Consider the following 13,521-nt stretch of genomic DNA (forward strand, 5'->3'; position numbering starts at 1 on the left):
TCTGCAATCATCCACCACTGCTCACCTATATAGTAAGTGAACAACATGCAACTGCTCATTTTTTATAAACAGCCTAAGCTTATTCGACATAATAAAACATCCCCAAAAAGGTACTGGCTCAAAAACCAATTCTTTCATTTGCTTAAAGATGATAATTTTAATATGCAAATACATAAGACAAAACTAAGTATTATAGGGATACAAAACAAATATAACTGATTCCTATTAAAAGCAAAATCTTTCTGGAAAAAATAACATCTTCAGCTGTATCAGCCATTTATACTTCAGGTCCAATGAACCTTTTTCTCTGTTATTTCTAATAGGAGAACCTAAGAAAACTGAGTGTCCAGGGGAGTAAACAGAACCCATACCAAGATCCTGGAGTTTCCTAAAGTTAATGAAAGGTATTTTAATGAACTGGTTAGCAATCCAAACTGTTAGAAAGAAAATCCGGTTATTTGAGGATTGGGGAGAAACACCCGAGAAAAGTAACTAAAGCACCTAAAATACAACCATAACTTCTGCAAAAGTTGGGTTCCTTTAAAGTATGAAAAGATGACCATAATCCTAAACAGATATTTTGCAGTCTTGTAAGAGAAATTCTGAGACTGAATTAATTTTAAGCTGTCCTAAAAACAGTCTATCTTAAGACTGAAAATAAGGGGGAAAGGGGAAATGACATGCTTTCTTCATAAATCTAAACTTACTTCATAATACTACAAATGCCTTACTGATAAAACTTTCAAATGTAAAATAAAAGCCAAATTAAGGTTGCCTCAGCTAATCCAGAAGAATCAACAGCTAAGACCCATCTAACAAAACTGGACTCTTACTGGCATTCTGTAGACAAACTACTGATGGTCTAAGCTAGAAAAAAGTTACTACTATAAAAAAAATTACAGAAAATGGTAAAAGCACCTGTACAATCAGTATCAATTTTTGTGGTTAACTACGTATGGTTCAGAGTTCATTTCCACCAAGAAAAACATCTTCTGGGCTATGTACTTTAACTCAGGAAACACACAAGTCTTGTGACACAAGTTCAATATCAATGTTTTTAAGAACTGTGGAAAGCCTGAGGTCATCTACTTTAAATTTTAAAGCAGAATGAGGTCTTTATCGAAGATAATCAATTGAGGTACTGCACAGAGACTAAAAGGATAATGCACCACTATCATTAATGAGAGTAGTATTAGGAACACAGACTGTAGAATCTGTCTGGTTTGAATTCCAGTGCTGTTTTACTAGCCAGGCAGCCTTGAGCAAGTTACTTTATTACTTGATCTGTATTATGAAGCAAATAGTACTTACCTCACAGGGTTGTAAAAATCACATGAATTACATACAAAAGCACTAAGAATACTGATACTTGGTAAATGTTCAATAAAGGTTAGTTATTAGTATCACTACTCACTGAACCCTATTAGATATGAAACGTTATAGCCAAGACTATGACAAGCAACAAAGAAAGAGGCATTATTTCTACCTAGAATAGAGGCAGAAATTCATACATATTTTTTAAAGTATGAAAACAAAAATGATATACATATCTTTCTCATGACAATTATAAATTTACATGTCTAGGATTTCACTTTTCCACTGCTTCCTTACATAAGAGAATCCTAAGCAATTCTGAAAGGACAAATGGTAGTCAGTATTTGTCTAGCCCACTTACAGCCAAGCAAAATAATGTTACAAAGTAAAAAATTTTAATCTTAGCATTTACTAAACTGCCTATTCCATCTTTTTGAGGGCACTTCATATTCACACAACCAAATCTATAAAATATAACCTTCTCTTCCACCAATATCATGACTATAAGAAAGAACTGCATTCTTTCCAACTTTTAAGATAATGTAACTAAGAAAAAAAGTAAATTAACACCTTAGGACATTTGGACCTATCTTTACATCCAGGGCATTATATTCACTTTAGATTTCTGTGGAGATATATCAAACAATGATACAATTATTTACCTCTTCTAGAGAGAACACACGACAACACATCTCAAGCACAAGCTGTCCTTCCAGAATATCCATACCACTGCTCTCTCAAATTGCTGATATTACTCAGAAGGGAAAAAGAAAATTTCTCCAGGCCATTCACATCTATTATATTTTAAGTGTCCACTGTTATCTCATTAAACCCTAAGAATATTTTAAATAGAAAATAGTACACGTTTAAAAGAAAAGTCTCAGGGTTAAACAACATGCTCCAGAAAGCTTAAATATACCTAGTACATTCTTCCTTCTTAGAGCTACTTAATTCCACCCTGTAACCTTCTGATTTCAATCGAAGCAAACTAAAACAGATTTGTATTCATAATACACTCAGAAATTAACAGAGAACACTTACTTTTGAAGTGACCTAGTAATAGGAGCCATACTTTCCTTCAACTGTAATTTAGAGAGATCATCTTCTGAGATCTATAATTGAAAACACCAAATACAATGAAATAGTGTAAATATTATGTAATTACAAACGTAAATGTTATTTAATATGTGATTAACAAGAACACATTAAAAATATTGTCTGTGTTCCCAAAGAAATAAATCTAGTAAATAATTTTCAGTAATATATATACTTTTAATTCTAAAAATATAACTTTATTTTGCAACAGTCCTAAAGTATGCCTCTAAATGTTTGTTCACTATATACCATGCTTATTAACAAAAAACTAGAGGGAAAATCTACAAGAAGATCTAGGAGGAAATCGTATCCTTCACAGATCTCAATTTGCATTCATAGATTTCAATTCATAAATTAAGTTTATGCTTACTTGTTTAATTTCTCCTTTTGGCTCTGCAGTTTTATTCTGATTGAAACTTTCTTGCACTGCCTGAAGATTAAATAACATTTGCTTCAGGGCTTCAACAGGTCCATGATGTTTCCCTCCAGAAAGGGTACAGCTCTAAAGTTAAAACACATGAATAATGAACCACTCAAATTCATAAGGGAAAAAGTTATATTCCGCATTATTTCCCCACAATATAAAATTAATGCAAAATCCAAATAATACATGTCAATAAAGTGTTTTACCAAATCAAAACTGTAACTCAACCTCCTCTTACCTAGTCCCCAGATTGAATCACTTAAAGACAATCATTATTAAAATGCTGGCATATCCTTTCTAGTCCTTGTTCTTTTACAATGAATGGTGCATGTTTACATTTGCAGCACATTCATTTACCACATTTAAAATCATAGATTCTTACAAGTGTAAGGTCCTTAGAAAGCAGGTAAGCCAACATGCTCCTTTCAAGTGTGTAAATGAAGTTGATTATCAACTGAACAAGAACTAGCATTTCAAATACACAATGGTATACTCTTCATTCTAAGAAAGGAAGGAAATTCTGATACAACATGGATGAACCTTGATGACACTACACTAAATGAAGTAAGTCAATAACAAAAAGGAAAATATAGTATGATTCATCTTATACTATGCTATGGATTGAATTTGTGTCCTCCATCCCCACCCCCACCACCCCCAGAATTCATGACAAAATCTAACTCTGAATGTGGCTGTATTGAGAAATAGGGCTATAAGGAGGTAATTAAGTTAAGTGAGGTCATGAAGGTGGGACCCTGATAACCACTGAATTAGGAGACCAAGGAAAGGCCATGTGAGGACACAGTGGGAAGGTGGTTTGTCTGCAAGTCAGGGAAAGGGCCTTCACCAGTAAAATAATAAGTTAGCATCTTGATCTTAGATAATCCAGCCTCCAAAACTGTGAGAACTGAATATTTGTTGTTTAAGCCACCTAGCCTATGGCATTTTGTTATGGCAGCCTCAGCAGACTAAAACATACATGGTTTCCAGAACACTCAACTTTATCAAGAGCAAGGGTGGCACCAGCAGAGGGTGGTAAACAGGTGTGGGCAGTTACGTGTTTAGTGAGCACAGAGTTTCAGTGGGCAAAGATAAAACAGTCCCAGCAATAGATAGAGACGATGCGTACACAACAATGCAAAGATACTTACTGCACAGAACTATATACTATATCCTTAAAAATGGTCAAAATATTATGAATACTTTACCAAAATTTTTAAAAAGAAGAAAAAGAAACAGCATAAGGATTCAGTTTGGCTTATACTCCTAACAACCTTGGAGACAGCACTTGAGGCATTATCTCTAAATGATCTGCATCCAGTCCCTGGTTTAGAAGAAATTCTAGTTGCTAATGCTAACCATAAAAGTTACAAAAGCTTGCCTCTGAAATTTGGTGTCTACCTTGAGCGAACTTTTCAGGCAAAATTGTGGTCAGAGTACCAAAAACGAGAAAACTAAAAAACAGATTATATGAACTGTTACGTGTCATTCATGAATGAATGTTTAATAAATGCTATTCAGTACATTTGATAGAATTTGTTCTGAGACTTGGCATTAAATCCTGGTAGTGAATGCCTCTGAGTACATCTTTTGGTATAGCTCTGACTCTTAGAACTATAATAGTGTTTCATATATTCAAAAAACCACCATTTAAACCACACAAAATGTGGGAATAACCCAATTTACACAATAAAAAAATGACCTAAGAGCATTACAAATGGACGACATGACCACACTGAAAGGAGCTGAGCAGAAAATAATTAACCAAGGTACATTTGGAAAAGAATACTTTGACTGGATACCTTGCGGCTAAAGACAAAAAGTGTGTGTGTATGTGTTAGTCGCTCAGTCATGTCCGACTCTTTGAGGCCCCATGGACTATAGCCCGCCAGGCTCCTCTGTCCATGGGATTCTCCAGGCCAGAATACTGGAGTGGGTTGCCATTTCCTTCTCCAGGGGCTCTTCCCGACCCAGGGATCAAACTGAGGTCTCCCGCATTGCAGGAGATGCTTTAACATCTGAGCTACTACGGAAGCTCCAAAGACAAAAAGAATCACACACAAGCAATATAACTTAGCTAGTAAATCTATTTCTTATAGCAATTCTGAAACTATGCATATGCTAAGACTGAAAAAACAAGTAAATCTATTATAGATAGTAAGAGCAGAGATTCTTACCAGAGGAGAAAGAAGTTACAAATAAAGAACAGAAAGGGCTGAAACTAATACTGTGGTATTGAACTGGAACTGGTGTCAGTATGAACTCATGATTTATACCTACACATAAAATATACTAATCCGTATGTAAATAGACATAGAAATATGTATACGTGTATATGTGGGTTAGCAAACATGTTTTCTAAGTCTGCCTGCTGAAAAAGTCTAGCTTAAAGAACAACCCAGGAGCAATCAGCACACCTCGTGCCTAGATCTTAGTTTCTAAACAGTTTTCAAATAAAAAGAAACCATGGCTCCTCAGAGAAGTCCTCAAAAAATGATAGGGACATGTCAAAAGGACACAGGAGCCAACCTGAAGCAACTCTTACGGCCTATACTGGAACAATTTAAGCAACGAATTAATAATATTATATTGTAAACCTAGAAAATAATACCAGGTTTCCCTGGTAAAGACGGTAAAGAGTCTGCCTGCTGTGTGGGAGATCCAGGTTCGATCCCTGGGTCAAGATCCCCTGGAGAAGGAAATGGCAACCCACTCCAGTATTCTTGCTGGGAAAATCCCATGGGCGGAGGAGCCTGGCAGATTACACTCCAGGGGGTCACAAAGAATCAGACATGACTGAGCAACTTCACTTTCACTTTTCTTTCAAACCTAGAATTAAATATCTATAAAGCCCCCGGATTTAGAGAATGAACTTATGGTTGCTAGAGGGGTTGGGGGGAGGGAATGTTGGGGGGAAGGGATAGTTAGGGAGTTTGGATGGACATGTGCACATACTGCTGTATTTAAAATAGATAACCAACAAGGACCTACTGTACAGCACATGGAACTCTGCTCAATGTTATGTAACAGCCTGGATGGGAGGGAAATATGAGGGAGAATGGATACGTGTATATATGGCTGAGTCCCTGTGCCGTTCACCTGAAACTTTCACAATATTGTTAATCAGATATACCTCAATATAAAATAAAGTTTTAAAAAAATCTAAGTCCCAATAAAAACAGTTTAATAAATGGGGAAGGAGGAAGAGCTCATTAAACAAGAACTTCAACTAATAATTCAGACGAAAAAACAAGATTCACCAATGATGCTAAAAACAGTGGGTGGAAGTTTGAGACTATTAATACTTGCACAGTCTCACAGCATCTCCCCTAAGATACTTATTAATTACAAGAGGAAACTGTAATTTTACTTAAGAGAAAGCCAGTAGGCTCCACATGTTCAAGACTAATATCACCAATACTAACATAAGGTTTATCTATAATAAATATCAATTATCTATAAATAAATATAAAAATAAATTTACACAGATCTGTTCCTCTACCAGGGTTCACTTCAACTAAGTAAACTGTGCCACACACTGCTTTAGTTGCTTGGCTCAAACGTCTTGGACTCACCCTTTGAATCTTCTGTCTCCATCCTACCCAGTCACCTTAAGAACACATCACGAGTCTAACTATTTCTGACCACTTCTAATGCTCCCAGCTAACCCAAGTCTTTACAATCCCTATTCTGGAAGATGGCTAAAGTCTCCTAACTGGGTTCCTTGTCCTTCCCCAGTTCCTCTCAAATCTATATTCCATACCACTGCCACTTTTCATTTTTAAAATGTAGATCTGATCATTTCATTCCTCCGAAGTACTTAAACTTTTCATCTCACTTAAAATGTAAAATCTTCATTCCACTGCTTACATACGTACACGATCTGACTCCTGGCTACCATCTTATCTCTTAACCATTCTTCCTTGCTCATTCTGACTGAGCTACACTGACTGGACTCTGATTTTCCTTGAACATTTTTCTGCCTTGGGGTTTCTGCACTTACTAGTCCCTCTAAATGAAAAGTTGTCTCCCTCTGAGTACACATATGGCTTATTCCCTCATTTTAGGTTTTGGTGCAAACATCACCTCACAAGAGAGGCCGTTACTGCCCACTCCAGCTGAAATTTCTCTGCCCTCATTTCTCTATCTCAATCAGTTTTTTTTCACAACATCTGTAAGACTCTCCTTTATACATGGGCTTCCCAGGTGGCACAACGGTGTAAAGAATCCATCTGCCAATGCAGGAGACACAGGTTCAATCCCTGGGTTGGGAAGATCCCCTGGAGTAGGAAATGGCAACCCACTCCAGTATTCTTGCCTGAGAAATCCTATGAACAGAGGAAGACGGGTGGGCTGTAGTTCATGGGGTTGCAAAGAGTCAGACATGACTGAGCACAGCACTTATATATTATTGTCTGTTGTTATTCAGTCACCATTACCTATTTCATTTTGATATAGCTCCTCTGTCCAACTTGGAATAAAAAATCCAAGAGGCAAGGATTCTTCTCTTATTCACTATTAGGAATTCAATTCCTAGAAAAGTGTTTGGTATTCAAATTTATCTGGCAAATAAATATTTGATAATTAAGTTTCACTTACCCAGCATTTGCTATAGTATCTTCTTAGAGTACTAAGGTCAGACATATTCTGACAACCTCTACCTTCTCTAGTAAATTTCACTGAAGGAAAAGATATATTTTAAAATTTTTAGTGAACTGGCCTGAACACACTGCCAGCAGTTCACAAAACAAAGGGAATGAGAAACTCCAGAGAAGAGCCGGCCCATCCCCGCTGGAGGTAGGAGGCAGGGGGGAGGGGAAAAGGGCAAACTCAGCCCCTGAGAAGCCACCCCCTCCCACACTGCAAACAGGCCCCCAGTTCCTATCTAAAGAGTTCCTGAGACCCGACTGGAGGTGTGCGCTGGGGCCGCGGAGGGAAAAGGCGCGCCGCATCTGGGGAGAGTGCGCCCAAGCCTCTGGCGGCCTGAACCGTTCAGGCCGCGGAAGGCACAAAACGTAGGCGTAACCGAATCTGCGCTTTTGTGGAGTACCCGAAAACTGGAACCGCACTCAACGCAGGGCCCGCTCCATATAGAGCAGCCGGGAGCCTGAGCAGTGTAGACGGCGAATGCACTGACACCCGTGAGCGGGGCAAACCCAGTGTGACCACAACACGGTGAGCGCAATCCACACAGAGCGGTATCTGTCTGCAGCGCCCCGCCCTCCCCGTAGCAGGACTGAACTGAACTAGCGAACCTAAATAAGAGATCACCTCCGCCCGCCTGGGTCAGGGCGGAAATTAGACACCGAAGAGAAGCCAAAATAAACAAAGGGAACTGCTTCAGAAAGGACGGGTGCAACAGATTAAAATCCCTGAAGGTAACACCGACTACACCGGAAGGGGCCTACAGATATCGAGAAGTGTAAGCTGGAAAGAGGAGCTATCTGAAATTGAACTGAACCTACGCTGACCGCAACAACTCCAGAGAAATTCCTAGATATATATGTATATATTTTGTTTTAATTTAAAAAAAAAAATTTTTTTTTATTTTTTTCTCTTTCATTTTCTTTTAAAATTCCCTATTACTCACCCATTACTCCTCAACTTTAATTTTCATATATTTTTACGATTTTTTTTAATTAGGGAAAAAAATTTTTTTTTCTTTTTCTTGTTTTTCTCTACTTCCTTTTAAAGTCCTCTAATACTCCTCTATTATTCCTTAATTTTCATTTTCATTTCACTATAACCTTGCCAAAAAAAAAAAAAAAGAGAGAGAAACCCTATTTTTAGACCAAACTTCATATACAGTTCTAAATTTTTTTTGTGTTTTTGTTTTTAAATATTGTATTTCAAAGAGTCTAACCTCTACACTAGATTTTTAATCTTTGTTTTTCAGTAGTATGTGCTATAAATTTTGGTCATTTAAGAATCCAATATTCAGTTCCCATTTCTATTCAGGAGTGTGATGATTACTCTCCCACTTTTGACTCTCTGTTTTCTACCTCAGAACACCTCTATTTCCTCCTTTCCCCTTCTCTTCCCAATCCAACTCTGTGAATCTTTGTGGGTGTCTGGGCTACGGAGAACACTTTGGGAACAGATAACTGTGTAGATCTGTCTCTCTCCTCTTGAGTCCCCTTTTTCTCCTCCTGCTCACCTCTATCTCCTTCCTCCCTCTCCTATTCTTCATGTAACTCTGTAAACCTCTCTGGTTGTCTCTCACGGTGGAGAATCTTTTCACCATTAACCTAGAAGTTTTATTATCAGTGCTGTATAGTTGGAGAAGTCTTGAGACTATTGGAAGAATAAAACTGAAATCCAGAGGCAGGAGACTTAAGCCCAAATCCTGAGAAAACCAGAAAACTCCTGACTACACGGAACATTAAGGAATAAGAGACCATCCAAAAGCTTCCATACCTACACCAAAACCAACCACCACCCAAGAGCCAATAAGCTCCAGTACAAGACATACCACGCAAATTCTTTAGCAACGCAGGAACATAGACCTGAGTGTCAACATACAGGCTCTCCAAAGTCACACCAATCACATAGACCCATCGCAAAACTCATTACTGGACACTCCATTGCACTCCAGAGAGAAGAAATCCAATTCTACGCACCAGAACGCTGACACAAGCTTCCCTAACCAGGAAACCTTGACAAACCAATCGTCCAACCCCACCCACTGGGTGAAACCTCCACAATAAAAAGGAACCTCAGACCACAAGAATACAGAAAGCCCACTCCAGACACAGCAATCTAAACAAGATGAAAAGGCAGAGAAATACCCAACAGCTAAAGGAACATGAAAAAAGCCCACCAAGTCAAACAAAAGAGGAGGAAATAGGGAATCTACCTGAAAAAGAATTTAGAATAATGATAATAAAAATGATCCAAAATCTTGAAAACAAAATGGAATTACAAATAAATAGCCTGGAGACAAAGATTGAGAAGATGCAAGAAATGTTTAACAAGGACCTAGAAGAAATAAAAAAAAGTCAATTAAAAATTAATAATGAAATAAATGAGATCAAAAACACTCTGGAGGGAACCATGAGTAGAATAACAGAGACAGAAGATAGGATAAGTGAGTTAGAAGATAAAATGGTGGAAATAAATGAAGCAGAGAGGAAAAAAGAAAAAAGAATCAAAAGAAATGAGGACAACCTCAGGGACCTCTGGGACAATGTGAAACGCCCCAACATTCGAATCATAGGAGTCCCAGAAGAAGAAGACAAAAAGAAAGGCCATGAGAAGATACTCGAGGAGATAATAGCTGAAAACTTCCCTAAAATGGGGAAGGAAATAGCCACCCAAGTCCAAGAAACCCAGAGAGTCCCAAACAGGATAAACCCAAGGCGAAACACCCCAAGACACATATTAATCAAATTAACAAAGATCAAACACAAAGAACAAATATTAAAAGCAGCAAGGGAGAAACAACAAATAACACACAAAGGGATTCCCATAAGGATAACAGCTGATCTATCAATAGAAACCCTTCAGGCCAGAAGGGAATGGCAGGACATACTTAGAGTAATGAAAGAGAATAACCTACAACCTAGATTACTCTACCCAGCAAGGATATCATTCAGATATGAAGGAGAACTCAAAAGCTTTACAGACAAGCAAAAGCTGAGAGAATTCAGCACCACCAAACCAGCTCTTCAACAAATACTAAAGGATCTTCTCTAGACAGGAAACACAGAAAGGTGGTATAAACATGAACCCCAAACAACAAAATAAATGGCAACGGGACCATACCTATCAATAATTACCTTAAATGTAAATGGGTTGAATGCCCCAACCAAAAGACAAAGGCTGGCTGAATGGATACAAAAGCAAGACCCCTATATATGCTGTCTACAAGACACCCACCTCAAGGCAAGGGACACATACAGACTAAAAGTGAAGGGCTGGAAAAAAATATTCCACGCAGAGACCAAAAGAAAGGAGGAGTCACAATACTCATATCAGATAAAATAGACTTTCAAATAAAGGCTGTGAAAAGAGACAAAGATGGACACTACATAATGATCAAAGGATCAATCCAAGAAGAAGATATAACAATTATAAATATATATGCACCCAACATAGGAGCACCGCAATATGTAAGGCAAATGCTAACGAGTATGAAAGAGGAAATTAATAGTAACACAATAATAGTAGGAGACTTTAATACCCCACTCACAACTATGGATAGATCAACTAAACAGAAAATGAACAAGGAAACACAAACTTTAAAGGACACAATGGACCAGCTAGACCTTACTGACATCTATAGGACGTTTCACCCCAAAACAATCAACTTCACCTTTTTCTCAAGTGCACACGGAACCTTCTCCAGAATAGATCACATCCTGGGCCATAAATCTAGTCTTGGTAAATTCAAAAAGATTGAAATCATTCCAGTCATCTTTTCTGACCACAGTGCAGTAAGATTAGATCTCAATTACAGGAAAAAAATTATTAAAAATTCAAACATATGCAGGCTAAACAACATGCTTCTGAATAACCAACAAATCATAGAAGAAATCAAAAAAGAAATCAAAATATGCATAGAAGTGAATGAAAATGAAAACACAACAACCCAAAACCTATGGGACACTGTAAAAGCAGTGCTAAGAGGAAGATTCATAGCATTACAGGCCTACCTCAAGAAACAAGAAAAAAGTAAAATAAAAAACCTAACTCTACACCTAAAGCAACTAGAGGAGGAAGAAATGAAGAACCCCAGGGTTAGTAGAAGGAAAGAAATCTTAAAAATTAGGGCAGAAATAAATGCAAAAGAAACTAAAGAGATCATAGCAAAAATTAACAAAGCTAAAAGCTGGTTTTTTGAAAAAATAAACAAAATTAACAAACCATTAGCAAGACTCATTAAGAAACAAAGGGAGAAGAACCAAATTAACAAAATTAGAAATGAAAATGGAGAGATCACAACAGACAACACTGAAATACAAAGGATCATAAGAGACTACTACCAGCAGCTCTATGCCAATAAAATGGACAACTTGGAACAAATGGACAAGTTCTTAGAGAAGTATAACTTTCCAAAACTGAACCAGGAAGAAACAGAAGATCTTAACAAAACCATCACAAGCAAGGAAATCGAAACTATAATCAGAAATCTTCCAGCAAGCAAAAGCCCAGGACTAGATGGCTTCACAGCTGAATTCTACCAAAAATTTAGAGAAGAGCTAACACCTATCTTACTCAAACTCTTCCAGAAAATTGCAGAAGAAGGTAAACTTCCAAACTCATTCTATGAGGCCACCATCACCCTAATTCCAAAACCAGACAAAGATGCCGCAAAAAAAAACTACAGGCCAATATCACTGATGAACATAGATGCAAAAATCCTTAACAAAATTTTAGCAAACAGAATCCAACAACATATTAAAAAAATCATACATCATGACCAAGTGGGCTTTATCCCAGGAATGCAAGGATTCTTTAATATCTGCAAATCAATCAATGTAATACACCACATTATCAAATTGAAAGATAAAAACCATATGATTATCTCAATAGATGCAGAAAAAGCCTTTGACAAAATTCAACATCCATTTATGATTAAAACTCTCCAGAAAGCAGGAATAGAAGGAACATACCTCAACATAATAAAAGCTATATATGACAAACCCACAGCAAGCATCACCCTCAATGGTGAAAAATTGAAAGCATTTCCCCTGAAATCAGGAACAAGACAAGGGTGCCCACTCTCACCACTACTATTCCACATAGTTTTGGAAGTGTTGGCCACAGCAATCAGGGCAGAAAAAGAAGTAAAAGGAATCCAGATAGGAAAAGAAGAAGTGAAACTCTCTCTGTTTGCAGATGACATGATCCTCTACATAGAAAACCCTAAAGACTCTACCAGAAAATTACTAGAGCTAATCAACAAATACAGTAAAGTTGCAGGATATAAAATTAACACACAGAAATCTCTTGCATTCCTATACACTAACAATGAGAAAGAAATTAAGGAAACAATACCATTCACCATTGCAACAAAAAGAATAAAATACTTAGGAGTATATCTACCTAAAGAAACAAAAGACCTATACATAGAAAACTATAAAACACTGATGAAAGAAATCAAAGAGGACACAAACAGATGGAGATATATACTGTGTTCATGGATTGGAAGAATCAATATTGTCAAAATGGCTATACTACCCAAAGCAATCTATAGATTCAATGCAATCCCTATCAAACTACCAATGGTATTTTTCACAGAACTAGAACAAATAATTTCACAATTTGTATGGAAATACAAAAAACCTCCAACAGCCAAAGTAATCCTGAGAAAGAAGAATGGAACTGGAGGAATCAATCTGCCTGACTTCAGACTATACTACAAAGCCACAGTCATCAAGACAGTATGGTACTGGCACAAAGACAGAAATATAGATCAATGGAACACAATAGAAAGCCCAGAGATAAATCCACGAACCTATGGTCACCTTATCTTCCACAAAGGAGGCAAGGATATACAATGGGAAAAAGACAACCTCTTTATCAAGTGGTGCTGGGAAAACTGGTCAACCACCTGTAAAAGAATGAAACTAGAACACTTTCTAACACCATACACAAAAATAAACTCAAAATGGATTAAAGATCTAAATGTAAGACCAGAAACTATAAAACTCCTAGAGGAGAACATAGGCAAAACACTCTCCGAC

The 13,521-nt window shown here is 37.2% G+C and overlaps 1 protein-coding gene across 7 annotated transcripts in view; it reads right to left on the minus strand.

The window, feature by feature from the left end:
- Nucleotides 1–13,521, minus strand: part of C22H18orf54 (chromosome 22 C18orf54 homolog) — a 47,458-nt gene that overhangs the window by 23,827 nt on the left and 10,110 nt on the right. For all 7 annotated transcript variants that reach the window (XR_011482669.1, XM_070452506.1, XM_070452505.1 and 4 more), the window contains 2 exons: nt 2,780–2,911; nt 2,356–2,426 (listed from right to left, as the gene is read on the minus strand). Coding sequence is in view for 6 of the 7 variants with exons in the window: in XM_070452506.1 (XP_070308607.1) it covers nt 2,356–2,426; nt 2,780–2,911 (203 nt within the window). In the remaining variant the exon portion in view is untranslated. The remainder of the gene's footprint in view (nt 1–2,355; nt 2,427–2,779; nt 2,912–13,521) is intronic.

Source organism: Odocoileus virginianus, chromosome 22, assembly GCF_023699985.2.
Source record: "Odocoileus virginianus isolate 20LAN1187 ecotype Illinois chromosome 22, Ovbor_1.2, whole genome shotgun sequence".
Taxonomy (NCBI): Eukaryota; Metazoa; Chordata; class Mammalia; order Artiodactyla; family Cervidae; genus Odocoileus; species Odocoileus virginianus.